At 39.1% G+C, this 18,733-nt stretch overlaps 1 protein-coding gene and 1 long non-coding RNA gene across 2 annotated transcripts in view; one reads left to right on the top strand and one right to left on the bottom strand.

Annotated features, from left to right (window-relative positions):
• The window catches only part of WWTR1 (WW domain containing transcription regulator 1), a 51,547-nt gene extending 32,844 nt beyond the window's left edge, over positions 1–18,703 (bottom strand). Inside the window, exon 1 of the mRNA XM_042041831.1 lies at positions 18,233–18,703. Within this exon, the coding sequence (XP_041897765.1) occupies positions 18,233–18,621 (389 nt within the window). The 5' untranslated portion in view covers positions 18,622–18,703. The remainder of the gene's footprint in view (positions 1–18,232) is intronic.
• The window catches only part of LOC121670902, a 6,756-nt gene continuing 5,879 nt past the window's right edge, over positions 17,857–18,733 (top strand). The window contains exon 1 of the long non-coding RNA XR_006018324.1: positions 17,857–18,029. This is a non-coding gene — a long non-coding RNA (uncharacterized LOC121670902). The remainder of the gene's footprint in view (positions 18,030–18,733) is intronic.

The following is an 18,733-nucleotide window of genomic DNA, read 5'->3' as shown; positions in this document are numbered from 1 at the left end:
AGTGACACTCTGCCCTACTCCAACTCACAGGTTTTAGTTAATCAAATTCATGGCACTTGCTTTTTCAGACACCGATAATGTTTCATGAAAATTACATGAAGCTTTAACAAGGAGCCACAATGTAATTATTAAACTGATTGAACCATGGACTTTGTTCTCCTGCTGCATGTTCATCATCATCTCTGATCTTGAAGCTGGAACATTACATCTGTACTTGAATATTTATTACACTATGCTAAGTAACTTCTTCAGAGAAGAGAGTTGCTCTTTTCCTGAATTAGTTTCAGCACAATTTGCTGCTGTGAAGAGAACTTTGAGAATGTCCTGCTAAGCTCCCCTGTAACTGACTGATTCCATTGTTGGTGTACATGGAGGCCTTAAAAAACATTAAACTAGTTATACAAATGGAAACAAAACACCCTTTGAGTTCTATTGACAACTTAACCTTTAGAATTTGGATGAAACCCCAATTCTTGAGAGAAAGGAAAAAAAAGGTACTGAATGAAGCTATTATATAGAACATTCTTATGGGTTTTTTTAATGTATACAATATATAATAGCATTAATGCATTCATTTACTTGATGAGTGCCTGTAGCACTCATATTTAAAGAGACATATTAATGATTTTATTCAAACCATGTTTATTTTCTTTTGGGGAAAATGTAGCAATCTGAAGACAAAGAGTTCTTTTGTGAGAGATGCATGACATTTTCAGATTTGTGCTGTTTCTGATATTGTGGAACAGGTTATAGACTGAAAGGTAACTAACTGTCCTCTACTTGAGCGAGAGGGCTATCACCACGTTTTGTTGTGAATGCCTCGCTTTACCAGTATAAAAGCCATGTCAAAAGGGACCATATGTATGAACAATCAGGGTTTGCATACATAAAACATAAAATGGTGCTGTCTTGTAACAAGAATGGGAGAAGTGGCCCAACCTAATAAATGCTCTTTGACTACCAAGATGGCATTTCTAGACAAGCTGTTATTATTTTAACATATTCTGCATTCTAGTAAAAATTAATACATAAACAAGAACTCCCCATTAAACTACGCAGAGTCCCCTTATAAGGGCATAATGAAAATCTGTCCCAGGCCAGAACAGGTGGTAGGATAGACAAACAGCCCAGAGCAAAACAGGACACAAAATCCCTTGAAGTTATAGAAAAAATACCTAACATTATATTCTACTGCACTGGCCAGAGGCAGAGGAATGTATGACTCCACAGAATTTAGTCCCAGAGTTCTCCTCCATAACCTAGATTTTTATTTCACGTTTTGCTTTCTGTCAGAAAGCATTAATGTTTCCAGGGCATTGTGCATTTTTTCCATGTGCATTAACATAAAATTTTAAAAGGGATTATTTTTTTCTAGTACTGGTGCCTTTTTAATCAGAGAATTTAGAGGATTGAATTAATTATCATAATACTAATAAGATTCTATTTTGCTGTTTAAAAAACAATTATCCACTGTTTTCTCTTTGTAATTTGAAGAACAATATGTCAAGAGCTTCAGATCATTGCCAATATATTCAAGTACACTTCCGTAAAAGGTTTTGTTGCAGAAATAAAACTATTTTCTACTCCCTAAGTAGGCCCATCTGCAGTCCTGCCTACCTTCTGATTTTGAAATCACAGCATTTCTTCAAAAGACAACAAAATTTTGTTACCACAGTCTCCAGAATTTCTTTCCACAAATGCACAGCAGTTGTTCTAACTTGTTCCTATGACAAGCTTTTGAACTGCTTGGTCAGGTTTTCCAAACAATAACATAGATTGGCTTGAGAAATAGTTTTCCCAAACAGACAATCCTCCTTCACTAGAAACTGAACACTGGCTCAAAATACACACATTTGTGCAAAGCAGTTCCTGGTACTGCAGCTCACAGTCAGAGATCATTCTCACAACCTCAGCTTTTAGGTCAGTACATTTATTAAGCTTCAAAAAGGTCAAAATAACTTCTGTTCTCTGAACTTCACAGACAGCAATATTTATATTTTAACATGAATGCCAGTAGCTACAGCACAACAGACACGCAGAGCCAAACTAGATACTAATTCTTTTTTTTTCCCTCCATGACCCAAATCCCTAACTCTTCAGACCGAGATTTACCTCTTGTAAATAAGACTTTAATCTGCCAAAGAGCAAACGCAAAAGCGTTTTCTCCTATGATTTAGTTACAACATAACCAACTAAAAATAACATTTAGGCAATAAATTTCATTCAGTATATCACAAACAAAACTATTTAGACGAATAAAACTACTTTGAGTCTATATTTATCTACCTCAATAGTGGTTATGAAGTAGCTAGAATTATTTAAAGTATCATGCCACTCAAATCTCTCAGTGTTTTAGAAAATAATTTGCTATTGAAATATCATCAGGAATAACTTTGTGACTGGTACCTGTAAATACTGAAGTTTTATTCACTTGCCCATGATTCAATGCATCACACTTCTGTTTTTATCCAGCCACAAATTCTGGTTTTTGGTCCCTGCTATCCTTTCAAGTGTTATACAGTGTAGACTAATCACAGAATCGTAAGAACCATTGTTTCAAATCTAGGTGTTTAAAGTTAAATAAACACTACAAATTTTCTTTTATCATGTGCAGTATGTACATAAGGACATGGACACGTGGTTACTTGATGAAGTTGTACTGCCCAAGCATTTCTGCAAGGTCTAAAAAACCTTCCACACAGTGTCTCTACTGACCCACCTGCGAGTCAGTGGCAGCTGATGACATTCTTGCTGACACCAGAAGGGGAGAGAATCCTTACCGATTTAAAAAGCAGCCAACCAAGCTGCTTGTCGTTCCCCTCCAGCCCCAACTCTACAAATCCAAAACTTTCAGAGCTCATTCATTCAGCTCAGCAGAAAAAAGGCTCCAGACACCACGGGCAGAGAAAACAGCTATCAGGATGCTTTTGGCATTTCCTCTGTAATAAATTCAATGGGAGAAAATCTGCTTCATCTAAATGAATGCTGAGACAACCATGACCTTGAATGCATCAGGACTTATCTTACTTCCTCCATTTGGACCATTTAATCACTACTGAGAATACAGTAAGGAAAACAGACAATTCAGGAGACACATAATTCTTAATAGACAAAAGGTAGAACAGAATGTTGCCCTCTTTGTAAGTCCTCAGAAGATGAGGAAAAGGAAAGCAATCAACCAAACTGCTGGAGCTAAGGGATGTGGAGCATGGCTCTTTCCTCTTCCCTATAAGATTAAGAAATCCATTAGGACTTCTGATATTCAAATACACCCCTCACTTTCAGGGCCTGAAGAAATGTCTGATGGATTCTATGCAAATAATGACAAAAACCTGTCTTTTATCAACATCAGCATCTTCTCTATTATTCCCTACTACCCATTTAGAGGGTTCCCTCATAACATGGAAAAATTTCCATGGTTTCAATCTCTTACATGGCATATCCCCATGAGAAAAATCCCATCGCTTCTTCCAGTGGAGCCACAAGAAACAAATTTAAATTGGTCAAATTTCTATAAACATCTGTTGGTTCACCTGTTTTTATTAACCCCTTTTAATTTTGAATGTCAGCTTAGAATATAAAGAAAAAAGTCTGATAAAGAAATGGTTCTTTTCCAAGTCAGCACTAGTTATCTGCAGCCCTCACACAGCTTCAACTTATGAGTTATGTCCTGCGAGGGCCTCACTCTAATAGACAAAATTGGGATCAGGTTATAAATAACTTTTTCAGAAGTTTCTTACAAAACTCTGACTCCAAACACATTGGTTCCAGCTGTTCAGAAAGTTTTAGCACACAAAGGTCAGGAGGTGTCCTACTTGGATTATTTTTTTCTTTATGATTCATGGTGGAGGTAATCAGCTAGCAGATGAATTTTTCTTGGACCCTATTTCTACCTTCCATATGAGCTGATTAGTTCCCATGGAAGAAAAGGCAGAACAAATAACCACACTAATTCCCAGAGTTCAGAAAGTTGACCTTTTACAGTCTCCAAACTAATGTGTATCCAGGAAATCCTGCCAGACAGTCACTGTTCGCAAATGGTTGGGAAATGTGATCATTTGCCATGAAAAACAGATGAAAAGCAGGAGCTGGTTAAAAGACCAAGTCTTTTCTCAAACAAAACATTTCCAAAATAAAGAAACAATGTCTCAAAGCTGACAGTTGACCTCAACTACGGAAGGGTGCCAGTCCTCCACTGGTGCTCTCTGCACATGAGAATTTAAAAATGAGATGAGAATTTCAAGTAAGATTTAGCTGAACATAAGGAATTTCTGTCATTTCTGACACTTCAGTAATATTCCAATCAAACACAGTCTATTTGACAAGAAATCTTTTTAAGATTTAAGTACAAATGTGGACAAGCAAGGCTTCCCTTAAGCTCAGAATAATGTATAAAAATATCAAATATTTAGCAATGTAGGTGCATCTTACTGATTTCTAATGGCGTGCAAGGAACATGTGTTCGAGGATTACTGGTATGAGAAGATGGGCACATGTCACAGGAATACACTGTGCTGTATTCAAAAGGAATAATGCCATGGAACGGAGGCAGCACAAATTACCCATGTTATTAGCAAGTCAGAAGCAGTCCCTAAACCCATTTATCTAGTAATGCAAGACAGTGACTGATCAGGCAATATTTAGCCTAGACATTTAACCTGGCTAACAAATACAATTTTGAGTGGGGAGTGGGGAGCAGTGTGGGATGTGTGTGTGGAGGGGTTGGAGAAAAATGTTAGCTACCCTCAGAAAACACATGGGGTTTTTATTATTAAAATGTTGTATCATAGCTCCAAAAAATGATGACATTGACTGAAAAATATAATTAAAAAGGCAGTGTCATAAATGCTGGAAAATTTCCTAATACACCATTTAAAATGTGGTACCTAAAATCTGATTTTTAGTATCTTGTAGGAATGAAGTATTTCAGACCAGCTTCTTACCTGAATAACAGTCTCCCTGTATCCCAACTGGACTTACTAAATAAATGCAGAATTATTTCATAGAAACATAAAATATCCTGAATCCATGGGAAAGGACCCATGAGGATCATCCGGTCCAACTCCTGACTCCACACAGGGCAACCTAAAAGTTAAACCGGCTATCTGAGGGTCATCCAAACACTTTTTGACCAACAATGGGCTTGGGGCCACTTCCCTGGGGAGCTTGTTCCAGGGTCTGACCACCCTCTCAGCGAAGAGCTTTTGCCTGGTACCCAGTCTGAGCTCCCTCAACATATCTTTCAGCCAACCCCTTGTGTCCTATCCCCAGGGGATGAGGAGAAGCGCCCAGCACCTCCCTCTGCTCCCCCTCAGCCTCCTCCTCTCCAAGCTGCACAAATCCAGTACATCTGCCCTCCTTTACGATTACGCATCATAAATATTTTGCTGGACTGTATTTTATTATAAAGACTTACGGTCTTTAAAAAAAGGCCAAAGACTTTGTAATATCCAACATCAAACAGTAAGTGAAAATGAACCTCTGATCAAAAATAAACCACTAGGAGGCAAAAGAAACTTTGTGAGAATGCAAACTAAGACATGACCTGCAAGGTGTTCTCTCATCTTAATGAGTATCTGTGACATTTTATTGGTATACTGAGTTCAGGGCAGAGTAACAAAGCAGTTCTATTTAAAAATTTAGCTGGTAAAATTTAACTGTATGTTGACAGTTTCATAATTCACAATAATGAAAGTAATCAGATTATTACCTGAGTGGTAAGAGCAATCATCCTGTATTTTCAGTTCCAGTTCAGCTTACATTAGCCAAAACAAAATCACAGAGTCTTTTTTCTTGGGTACAACTGAATTGGGACTCAAGCTACACATCAGATTTGTGCCCCTAAAGCCACAACACCAACATAGATGAAAGTCAGAGGGTACTGGCGTTGGTATTCGTGACACAGAGCTTTGTGCAGCCGCCTTTGTTCTCGCACATAATGAAGCCAGCACAGAGAACCAGACGGAGCTGTTTCCCTGTCTCATTAACCAGCCTCTGTGCCAGGGGCCAGAGCAGAGCAAGAGGAGTGGGAGGCCACTCTCCAGCCCCTTCTCTCCATGAGTGCCATCAGAAGCAGGAATGAAGACCAGGCAGGGGAGCAGCTCTCTGCTCCTCCCAGGGAGGAAACTGAGCAAAAGTTAAGTGAGAGCCAGAGCATGAGGAACCTGAGTGCAGCCCGTGGGCCAGTGCCAACTGAACCCCCAAGAGCAGGGGGGAAATTATCTTCTACATTTCCCTTAAAATCTGCTCTCATTACTTTATTCATCTACTGGGTTCAACCAACTATACCTGGTTTGGTTTTTTTTTAATTTCCAATGTCACGGTATTTTCCACTACCAAAGACACTATTATTTTCATGGAAGGCACTGTCTGTCACTGCTTACACAAAGTCCTGTCAAAATAAAGGGGTCAAAATAAAGGTTGCACAGGGAACTAAAAACTGGACCAAATTAAGCAGCAAGAGGTATGTCATTTATCAACCTCAGATTTAAATTTGTAGCCCTTTTCATGGCATAATTAACCCAAATATCTGAGGTTTGACCTCATCCAGAAGAGGAAGGCCAAACCAGCTGCGTGAACTGAAGAACAAGTATGTATGCCTCACTTATGTTTAAAGTGATCATCCTCTTGCTTTAGATTACTTTAAACAATAAGCATGAAGCGAAAGTACAATTACCTTAATAACAGATTAAGGACTAAGACACCGTCTAGTCATTCCACCAATTACAAATGTCATGCCAACAAAAAAAGCTACTATTTTGATCACTGTGACAAAGGAATGGATCTGTTAAAGGTGACTCTCAGAACTGCGAAGGAAAAATAATGGCTTATATTCACCAATTCCAGTAACAGTTCTATAAAGATCCTGTAAGTCTCTTATAATGATAAATAATATTCCACTCATTTAGCACCTTCCAAATACCTCTGGGACTCAGCCAGATTAAACCAGCTCCAGATCTCAGTTAGTATTAAAAGTTCCTGGCTTATCAAGAGCATTAAAAAAAAAGACCAAATGTTGTACTCCACCATCACACAGCAAAGGACTGGAATGCAACGCTGATCAGCTGCCTGCAGTCCTACTATAACCACTGGAAATCAATATGCTAAAATACAATCCAAATATTTTTGCATTGGACTAACAATCCATTACAAAATATATTAAAAACCAGTGTTGTCATCAACTGCTTATGCTTATTTCAAATGCTCGCTACTGATCTTTACTACAGCTGACTTTTTAAAAAACATTCCAAACATATGAATTAAACACAGAACTCTTCATATCCAGTTGTGGAAAATTACCTATTTTGTGCCTCCAGACTGCATTGAAACATAAAGGCACTTTCTTCTGTAACTTTTTTGCAAGAAAACTTCGTGTATGTGATCCTTCTTTCAAATCAAATTACCATACAACTTAACAGACCTACATATGGTTTGCATTGTGTATATCTTCTTTAATATTCATGAAAGCAAAATCCAAAATGCCTTAGAATGAAACAAAATCAGTAAACTTTTTATCTGGATTTTAAAATACTTGTATTTAAATGCTTTACAAAGAGGTGATCATATTAGAATTTTAAATTGAAATAAATATTTTTAAAGTGAGAATTCAGTATTCACCAAAGGGAAGACTTTGCAAGGTTTACTTAGACCTAGCGAAGATGCTCTGGCAGGTCAAGGTCTTGCATATCCCATCTGGAATTACACTATCAAAGGAACGCTCATTCAGATGTCTCAAAGGAATAATTCAATTGTAAACTGCAAACTCTCAGGAGCTAACATTAAATTTTTTTTAAAAGCTGTGGTTTATATGAAATGTCACATAGAAATTAAATTTTAAAAACTGACACAGCTTTGTCTCAAAGACCTTATGGTGAAACACCTTCACAACTTTTCTTTTGGTAAGAATGCTGGAAATTGAATGACTAGAAAACATTTCCCTTCTGCCAGTACCTAAAACACAAGCCGCAGCAGGGACCTGCACAACAGAGTCACGAAAAATTCGGGTCTGTATCAGGTGGAATTTTTGCAGCGATATGTTCTTTCCATATGGCCCCAAGAAGAGTTTTAGTTCAGACTTTTTTTCTTCTCTGCTGTTGCTAGTACAGCCATCAAGAAAAAAACAACACTTCAAATAAGACAGTTGTTACTGATGGTTCTGCACTTTGCAGGTGCTTTATAAATACAGTCAGATAATCTTTCCACACAGTATTTTACTTACCTGCAGAAGCTAAAACTGAACTTCACATATTTTCAACAGAGCTATTTCATTACAGTTTTGAGGAAACTCATCTCCTATCTGTCAGTGAACAAAAGTGCAAGAATAATACTCTTTTAGCTTGACTTTTCCTTAGGATGCATGCCTCTGTCATGGGTATTAAAATATGAAGGACGAATCTTTAAGTTTCCACAATGCTTGTGCTTAGGGAATAATTTTTCAATAATTTCTGATTTTTGTATTTACTGCAACAGTAAAGACTACAGCACCCAGGGAGAAAAGAACAGTAACAAAGGTACTGGGATGGATGACCAGATTATTCAAAACAAGGTCAAGACTAGCACAGTGATACAGCACAGCATCAACACCTCACCACTGAGCTATTACTTGGGATTGCATGTACTTAGAACCATAATCCTACTGCAGTGATTACTGTGGTATGGGATTTTTATTGCTCCACTTCCCTTTCAGCATGTAGTCATTCTGCTTTTTACAGGTGCAAAATGTCCATGGATATCTCCAGCACCCAGGAAGGTCAGAATTACAGATCTGCATGTAAATCTGAGAAGAATCTGCCAGACAGAACGCCCAACTTCAATTTCCCCATTTGGTCTTTTCTCTTGCTTTGAAATTACTTAGTAGTGGTCAAAAATCTCTGTCAAACGCAGTGCAGCAATACTGAACATGGGCACAGAAAGCATCACTCACAAAGGTGCAGAGGCTGCATGCTTTTGAAATACATGCTGCTGTGCAGCAGCTGCTTTTATCTGAAGTTTTCATATGAGTAGGTGTTTTTCAGTTTTTTTTTAATAAGATCATTTTAAATTGTTCTTCACATGAGGTTCAGATAATAGGAGGAAAACAGTAAAACTGTAATATCCCCTTAGAATCTAACAAAGAGTTACTTCCAGTTTGCTTTATACCTTTTAAAATTACATTTTAAGTAACAGTATGCTTTTCTTTTCCAGTCTGTCTACTTTACAGCTTCCTGTTTTTTCTAGAAAAATGAATCAGACATTTGTTTCTCTAAGATAAAAAAAGACCACTGAAAATATTGTTCTAGTAGAAGCCATCCTGACAGAAAAAGGAAATGTTCATGAGACAATATCCTCGGTAGAATGCATGCTTTTAGTAAAGCAAACCAGGCAGTACCACAAAACTACTCAAATAAATGCAAACATATGTCTGTAACTGCAGGAAAAGTAGCACAAAATGGAAACTGACAGTGCTCCTGTGTGTTAATTGCATCCCAATTTGTTTTATCTGCAAACTTATGTTTCCCTTTCACCCTTTATTGTCCCCTACTCTTTGTTACAAGAAAGATCTGTCATAATTGCTAAAAACCCCATGTGAAAACCTCAAAATTTAATGAACGTTTTGAGCTGTATTTGACCATAAATATACAGCAGAAATACCAGGATCATTCCAATGCCTGAATTTTGGCAAGTATTTGACAAGAGAATCAACACTGGAGTTGCTTTCTGGAATGTACAGCACCTGAAATCACTTCTGCTGCCAGAGACTGATCACTCATTTCCATGCTGCAATACAAAACAGGGACCTGCCATGGCAGCACAACACTTCATCCAAATGTTTGGCAATGGAACATCATGGCAAATTTGCCAAATAATTCACAAGATATAGAACTACACAGAGTTTAAGGAATCAAAGTTAAATCTTCTCTCTGTCCTCAAAGAAAAACTACTACAGAAAGAAAACAAACGTAATAATGTGAATCATTCAGTCACTGCAGATGACTGCTTAAAATAGTATTTCTTCATATATTTGGGTGAGTATTAGCATAGTTAATACCAAGAGCTATTTTTTCATTTATGACTTACAGACTAAAATTGCTAAGGTTTTCATAGAGTTACAAATCTCAAATCAGGATTTCTCCTCTGAAAAAGAATGTTTTACAACATACGTACCTTTACTTCTTAATACATACCATACATACTTTACTATCTTAATTTCTTTTAAATATCAGTGATTTACTGTTGCACTTTCAGTTGTAAATAGTCTCACTAGAAATTTCGTTTACTCTAGTTATTAAGTTTTACATTGTCTGCTCTCTTGCAGTAGCATAATTTCATTGATTTTCCATTGCCATAAAGTCTTCCAGTAATAGACAAAAATCAAAATCCCAACTAAAAAATATGAATAAAGAAGTAGAGCCCTCCACCACCTCTAATAAAAATTAGTATTTATCTAATATTATAACCTACTATTGGTAATGTCAGGCATTACCAGTAGTAATTGGTAGTGATGGCAGCATCTCTGAAAATGCCATCCCATGACTGGAAAAGTCTTCATCAAAGGAATGGTTGGCAAAGCATTATACTAGATGTATCCTCTGCAGTGTGAAGGGATGGTAAGAATCACTGGCATCACTGTACCCCTCCTGCTGGCAAGGCTGCCACGTCAGTTAGAGTTGTAGGTTGCAGAGATACACATCTATTCAAAATTAAAATCTGGTCCACAATTTTCACATTAACTTCACTCACATCAAATGCTCGGTTTTGACATGTGCCAACACAATTCAGCCTGCTTTATACCTTTACGAACTACATTTTAATTAACAGTATGCATTTCTTTTCATCATCTTTTCTTCATACTTCATTTTGCAGCATTTGCAAAAAAATATTTTTCCCAATCTCTCAAGCAAAAAGCACTTCTATTTCTGGTTAAACATATACAGTAGAATGAGTAAAACATGAAATGGGAAATGCAGTATCAAAACTAAATGTGAAATCAAAAAACCTTCTGTGAAGAACTCCGACACTAAATTCTGCTTGTCAGCTCCAAAAGGCTGACCTTTTCTACATTCCCCACGGAGCTGCATGATGATGCCCACACAGCATAGGCTGTACTCATTTACTGATGCAAAGCCTGCTTAGCTTGAGTCCAGAGACACCTAATGTAGGTGAGGGCACTGGCAGGAGGCTGCAAAGATGGGCATCCACACGACAGAACTGCCCGTGTGCTCTGAGAGAAACCATATGGAACACATGCCAAAATTAGAAAAGCTGCTTTTATCCAAATCCAAAGCCTTTCCCAAACAATTACTTTTATTCCTGAAGCATTTGAAAATAAAGGATTTTAAGAAAATTCTGAAAACAACTTTAGCATTTCTACCTTAACATTACAAAAGGCTGCTTAGGCAAACAAACAACACCCAACAGTTTGGTTTTGTTCTTTCTTTCATTCTTTTTAAAAAAAGGCGACTTCAAACCCACATTGGTCAAATGATTTTATCAGGTGAAGAGACCTTTGGAAATATGGTCTGAAAATCTAGCGGACTCCAGCTGGGTAAGGTGCCTTGCTCGCATATACATACCTCTGTGTGTTGTATCTCCAAAAGTGTCTGGGGAGTTGCTGTAGTTTGTACAAACTTTAGCTAGCTTTTGTAAACAAGCTGGCAGCAGAGTGTATTTAAAGAGCAATTTGTAGCCCTTTTCAGGGATTTTGAACTCCTGTTGCTGGCAGCAGTCAGGAATCACCAACAACTGCCTATGATTTTGGTGATTTAAGTCTGAGCTGATCCATGGGAACAAAAGCTTTGTATCCACTTAGAACAGTAACACTGTGAAAGGATTTAAGCTTGCGTTGTAAGAAACAACTACCATGAAGCAATATTTAAGGTTTATTACTGTACACTGTCTGCTTCAATACACAGAAATTTTTTCATGAACAGATGCTGAAATGAAGCCCAGAAAAGAACGCACAGAGAAATGACATGATTTCCGAAGAGACACACTCGGCAGCACAACAGGAACCACACTGCGGTTTCCTTCAGCCTAGGTTAGCTTCCCAATGATTAGTACTTCCTTCTGCTCAGATGCTGCTGTATTCAGGGGCTTTACAGTGCCAGTGAAGACAAAGAAAATACATCAATCGAGAAGTTTTGAGAACTTCTTTAAAAGCCCACACAAAATTTCAGGTTCATAGTTCAAACACTGGTTTTGGTTACAGAAACAAAACACTTCAATACAACTTCAAGAATTGCTTGACCAAGGACTATTACGGCATTTTGTAATGCTTACACCTGTGCTCACCAATCAGTCATTGAAAAACAGGAACATAGAACATTTAATAAAAACAACAACAGCAGACAGACTAGGAAAATTGATCACAGGTAGAAAAAAAGGACTACTTGTGGTACAAGAAAAAACTCAAATGTACCATGAAAGCATCCTGCTATTCGCAAGCCTGGAAGACTGTCAGAATAATGCATCCAAAAATTATCAGGGACAGATCAATACCCAGTGAACAAAGTGGAGCATTTTGACCAGTGAGGGGTCAGCAGACATATGATCAGAGAAACAAGTCACCAAAGGGAAAGCTGTGCCTGAACTTGCAGCTCTGCTACTGCTGTGCTTGTGCTGTGACTGCCGATGCACATGCTGTGAACCATGAGGACATGCAAGATGGCCAACTCCCCTTTCACATCTCCCTTTATATACTTAGAGTATATATAGAGTATATATACTCTAAGCAATTATTTCAGTTTTAACACAATACATTCTGCTCAATTCTCTTAGCAAGTCTGTATTTGTCTCCGCAGTATAGCTTCCATCACATCTGCCTTTAAAATAGTCATAGGTACAGAAAACTGCAGGACAGTGCGGTGTTTCCAAGCTTTCCATTCTTGAAGAGTTCTCTAGGTCTGGACTTTGAGTTAATCAATGAAAAGAAAAAGATCCACAAACAAACAACCCCAAAATACCTCCACCCTACATGATGCTGACCTCTCTCCTCCTAAATGAAGAAGGAAAATGCCACAAGTCTGTATGTTGAAATTCAGCCCCCATGACATTTCCTTTGAATTTAATGGCTTTGATACAATTTTTATCTGCCAATGAAGCAAAGCCCCTGAGCACCGAACACTGTTACAAAGAAGCTCTTGTCCTGTAATAGGCCCCGACATGAAAAAGACAGAATTTTCAACTTCAACCAAAGCATCCAAAAGGAAACAAGCCAAAGCCCAACCACTGACTCTTCCAACATTATTTGAAGGAGTGAACAGCAAAAAGCTGGAAAGGAAGACTTTACAGATTCTACATTGTCAAGCCTGTTGAAAGCTGAACACATCCAAAACCTTCAGAAGCAGACAGCTCTCCACATTGTCATTTACTAATTACGGAGTAAAGATGGTCAGGCAGATCAACTTTTAGATGTTGGCTATAGCAGCTCACAAAAATGATAAAAATAAACCTACTATTCACTTTCTTTCTTTGAGCAACCCACACCATTAGTAAAGACAAAACCCTTTCAGACGGTTTCAGAAAAGACGTCTAGTTTTCATGGTAGCATTCTTAACACCTGTATCAATTCTATACATATCTTTCTAAGAATATGCTAATTGATACTATTTCCTAATCATTAATGCATAAAGCAATTATATTTTCAGCTTATCTAATGAGATGAATGCATGACAGTTATCATCCATTAATGCACAAATACTCCAGGACTTTGGGTTTAACACTATGACTAAAGGATTAACTTAAGACAAATTTCATTAAACCAATAATTCTGCGTGCACATTATTAATCTATTATCTTAAAAGTGTACATTAGTCCAATGTAACAAATTCTCCATCAACACAGTAGTTTGTACAGAACAGTTATCACAGATTCCTTAAATAATTTAGAAATGCATACACCAAAATTCAAATTCTGCTTCTAGACAGCCCTTCGCAAAAAGTTTCTTAAATATTTCCTCAAAGAAAACCCTTCTTGTCAATACTTCTAGGATCCGTGCAGTCTTGCTTAAAGCTTTCTTCACTACTCATGCTTTACAGTCAAATCTAAAATGTAGCTTGTGTCCTAACTCAGAAAACTCAAGAGAGGGAACTGGATCACATTGTGCAAATTGAATGTGTCCCTGAAGCAATTTTATTCCGTATCTGCTTCTGTCCTCAGATTTTATCAAGCTCCACATTAACCACCAAACTCTTTTAACCACCACAGATGACATGATTTTAGATTCTGAAAAAACCAGTCTGTTCATCATGGAAAGACACCATCTTGGACCAGAAAATTAATAAATATCAGCCTTCATCAGAAACTCTGTAGCTGTTTCTACTGCTCTTGGATCCTTGGTAGTTTTTTAAGTGGAACTCCAACATCATCATCATCATCATTAAATCAGCACTTGAGCTCCGGACTCCAGTTAAGGGAGCAATCAGACAGACCCCTAATGCTGTCAATTGCAGCTTGAAAATTTAGTTTTGATGTGTGCATTCCAATCTCAGAACTCCTAAATATCTCTAAAACGAGTTGTAAATGTGAGCTGTAGTTGAATTTCTGACAATTAAACTTTGGTGGTGTATCACAGCTTTCCTGTCTGTTAAGAACTCTTTAATGCACTCAACAGTTCCAGATAAAAGCCATGGGCAGTAGTACATCTTGGTACTGTCTAGCGCATTACAACTTATTTTTAATAAAGGGATGCTGGCAAGGGAAACAGTTCAGGCATTAAGTCCCACAGGAATAGCCACTGGAAACAGGGAACAAAACAAAACCCTTATGGTGTGGACTAAATACTCCAAAAGCTGCATGAATCTGTGAAATGTCTCTCTCTAATGCTCGACACCAAAGCTAGCAGGGATGCATGGCCTCTTGCTTTGCACCACTCTTCTACAAGGACCAAGGAAAGCCAAAGTGATATGAGCCCCCCTTGCAGGACATCCACCATGCCCACGTGTGACTGTGGTCGTTCGTAACTGTGGCACAAAAGCGCAAACAGGTAGTACAAAGGCATTACTGCTTTCCACATTCTTACCAGAACTTAACTGAGTTACCTTCTCATACATTGTCCATCTCCTCCCCCCACTTCCAGCTGTCTAACTACATTCCCGAGATGGAAAAGTTTCTCTATGATGAATGCAGTACAGCACCAAGCAAAACACCAGTATAAAATAATAACAGTCTCTACAGAATTAACACAAATGCTTTTCAAGGAAAGACCATATTAGAAAATGACTTCAGCAGTTCAGCTATCTTAGTACCATTTGTTTTGTTCTCAGGAGAAAAGTTTTTCATTGTATTTGTATTACTTTTTACAGTATTTTTATTATTTGTATTACTCTTCTACGGTCCTGCTGAACACGCTCAGCTATATGAAACTCATCATGTGTTAAATCAAGCTCTACTCCAACAGAAACCAGTAAGAAAAAATCTGAACATTTTGAGTAAATGAAATACTGTAAGTAATTAGCCTTCTTACCCCCGAGCAGAATGTACCGGCAAATATGTCCAGGTATGGCAAATGTTTACTGTAACATTCTAAAAATAACAGTGATGAAGATAACAGTGGCAAAAGTTTTACAAATCTGTTTATGAGAGTCTGACCAAGAGCTCTCTACACACACTGAGAAAATATTAAACCCTCAGTCTTCATTTGAAATATGAGGCTGTATCACCTAAACCCAAACTGGTATAAAGTAATACTTGAAATATTCTTTTTACAGAGTGTGTAGACACAGTCCAGCGTGTGCATCAATATGCAACTGAAATTCCCCACTCACAGGCATAAGAGCAGGCAGTTGGCCTGTCTCTACAGAAATGCTTTTTATGAGAAATAAATCACATATTTTTTTCCACACATGCTCGCACAGAAAAATGCTTTAGATAACATTGCTGCAAGTGTGTGTTCATTAGCCTGTTTTCCAGGCCCCACTTGTGCGGTTTGGTATTTAATTACAGGGTGGAGTGGTCCCCAGGCTACTTATGTTTCTTCCAGTCACAGCCAGAAAATTTCTGCAGGAACTGACATGCAGGAGTGCAACTGCTTCAAGTTGTAGCCGGTTCCCTGTCAACAAGGTTAGCTCACTGTTCATTGAAACTCCCACTAGTACTTCTGTAAATAATTAATGAAAATGTTTTAATACAACAAACTGCATTCTAAACTTCAACAGATAATAAAGGCTTTCACAGGACCTAATTTGGCTATTTATTCTTAATTGGTTTCTCAATTTTCTTTTGCTAAGGCCACGAAACAAATCTTTATCATTATGCTGGAAAGCACTGCCTTCTTTTTTCTTTTTCATTGAATACAGGGAAATGTAAGCTTGTATGCCTAGTTTGATCAAATATGATTTTTAGCATATCACCTGACTCAAATCCTCTATTATTTTATTGCACACAGCTTTAAATGCTGCTTTCCATAGTCAATCTTAAATTGTATTTTCACCTGAAAAATATTGCACCATTTGTAAAATACTATAATTCATATGTGAGTATTTTATAGCTAAATATTACTCCCTAAGGGATTTGGATATAACGAAATACATTAAAGGTATAAAGAAATGCATTCTTCCAATTAATTTTTATATAAATGAGGGAAGTTCTATTGGACAGATAAAACTGGGAAAACAAAAATTAACTTAGGTAACAAATTACATGCACAATGAATATTGTATTTTGTATTAGAAAGGATGCTGTTAATCAGAGTATTACTGTTGACAGGATTTGGGAAAAAAATTAAAGATACTTTGAGTTTTTACCTATGCTTTTTATTTACTAAAGGCCTTGTATTTTTGGCCTAAGCAACAAGAATCCATCGACTTAGAAAACTCTGTCTCTAGGTCAGAAATGCATGACAGGAAGGTGAAACCACATGAGCTCGTTTTGATATTAGTCAAAAAACAGAGCAGACAAAGATTATATTATGCAATTTTTAGCCAGAGGTATCTGAAAACACCCCCTGGCCAAACCCCAGCAAGAATTTATATTGTATAATTATTTATGAATGGTCTCTTACAGTGCTCCTGTCAGTCAGCTACTTCTCTGTAGCTTGTTCTTTTGAGAAATATACATGCCAATATACATGTAAGAGACATGAGATCTTCTCATTTAGGTGATAAACCAGATTAATAACAAACTTCTAAGTTTGGACCCTGGGACATATGCACATAGTACCATAAACGACATACAGTGACATACAGAAAGGTATTTACATACTCTGATGGTAGCTCAGAGTGTGACAAAAGGCAAAAAATCTAAACTCTGGGCAGTCATTCAGAGACTGGGCTCTTGAGTAATCCATTGGAGATTCCAAACCCACGAGGCAAAGAAATCATTATATAATCAAGTAAATTATTACTTTTTCCACTTTTCTAAACAGTTTTGTGTCTTTTCCCCTCACACATTGCCTACATTACATTTAAAATGGTCGAATACCCACACATGGCTTAACATGCACTCAAGATTTTACTCTTCTGACCAAGACGGCTGTAGCAAGTAAATTATGTCCTGGAGCCCTAGCAGTTTAACTCCCTCAATATCCTCAGGTAGATACTTCACCAGCAAATGTTTTATTTCATTAGCAAACATTTTATCTTATTTACCAAGTTATGCATTGCCAATGCAATTAATCTGTAACTAACTTACAGAATCTACCAAAATAAGCACTGTTGCCTTACCACTTATTACAGCTATTATGTTTTCAGGCCTAAATTAAACTGCCTTGAATCAAATTTCAAATGTCATAAATAAAACACTGGCTAAAATGACTGGCCAGAAGAGATATCGGCAGTTGTGTTACCACACTTCTCAAAATCTGTCACTAGAACAAGGCAGCCTCCTGCCGTGTCCCCGCAGACGGGGATGCTTTAAACAGAAGGCAGCCGGAGCAGGGCCGGGCAGCTCCCACCACAGCCCCTTCTACTTCCGACAGGTAATGGACATGCACAGCTCTGCTCCCACGTCCCAGAAACTCCCTGGAATAACTGTTATTGAACTTATTTTCAAAAAAAATAAGTTTCAGAATCCTGGACGTCGGGCCAAGCAGGAAAGAAATGCGTTATCAACAGGTACGGCAGGGCTTCTGCCCGGCTCCGGGAGCGCCCCAGGCTCTCCCCCGCCTCTCTTCCCGCCAGGAAGGGATTTCCTCTCCCGGAATGTCGCATACACCCCGGACCCGGAGGGCACCCTGCCGCCTCACGGCGCAGCTGCCGCCCGGCGGGCGCCCCGCGAACCCCTGCCGGGCCCCGGCCGGGTCCCCCGCCGCACTCACTTGAGGAAGTAGCGCTGCCCGGTCTGCGTGAGCGCCATCTCCCAGCCCGGCGGCAGCGGCCGCTCGTCCGTCACATCGCAGGAGCGCTGCCGGAGGTGCCCGTGCTGCGGCGCCGCGCCCGCGCCGGGCAGCGAGGCGGGCGAGGAGTGCGACCGGACGTGCACGGGCGCGAGGCGCGGCGGGGGCCCGCCCGAATCCGTGCTGGACTGCCGCGAGTGCGAGCCCGAGTCGGGTTCTCTGAAGAAGGACTCGGGCAGGATCTTCTTCCGCCAGGAGCTGGGCCTGGGGTTCATCACCGCGTTGAACAGCGCCTCCAACTCCGTGTCCAGGTCCTGCGTGACGTGGATTACCTGCTGCCCCGGCGGCGGGGCCGCGGCCGCGGGGTTCATTTTCCCCCCCTCTGGCCCGACGGCGGGCGCAGCCGTCCCGGGGCGGGCGGTGGCCGGGGCCGGCCCCGCTGCCGGGCCGCCGCCGAGGACGTGCCCTCTGGAGCGAGCGGGC

The sequence above is a fragment of the Corvus kubaryi genome, unplaced genomic scaffold (assembly GCF_017639235.1).
Source record: "Corvus kubaryi isolate FWS band 111438036 unplaced genomic scaffold, C.kubaryi_AGA036_p1.0 37397, whole genome shotgun sequence".
In the NCBI taxonomy this organism is placed as follows: Eukaryota; Metazoa; Chordata; class Aves; order Passeriformes; family Corvidae; genus Corvus; species Corvus kubaryi.
The sequence above is the reverse complement of the archived record's forward strand: the minus strand, read 5'-3'. Positions and strand labels throughout refer to the sequence as shown.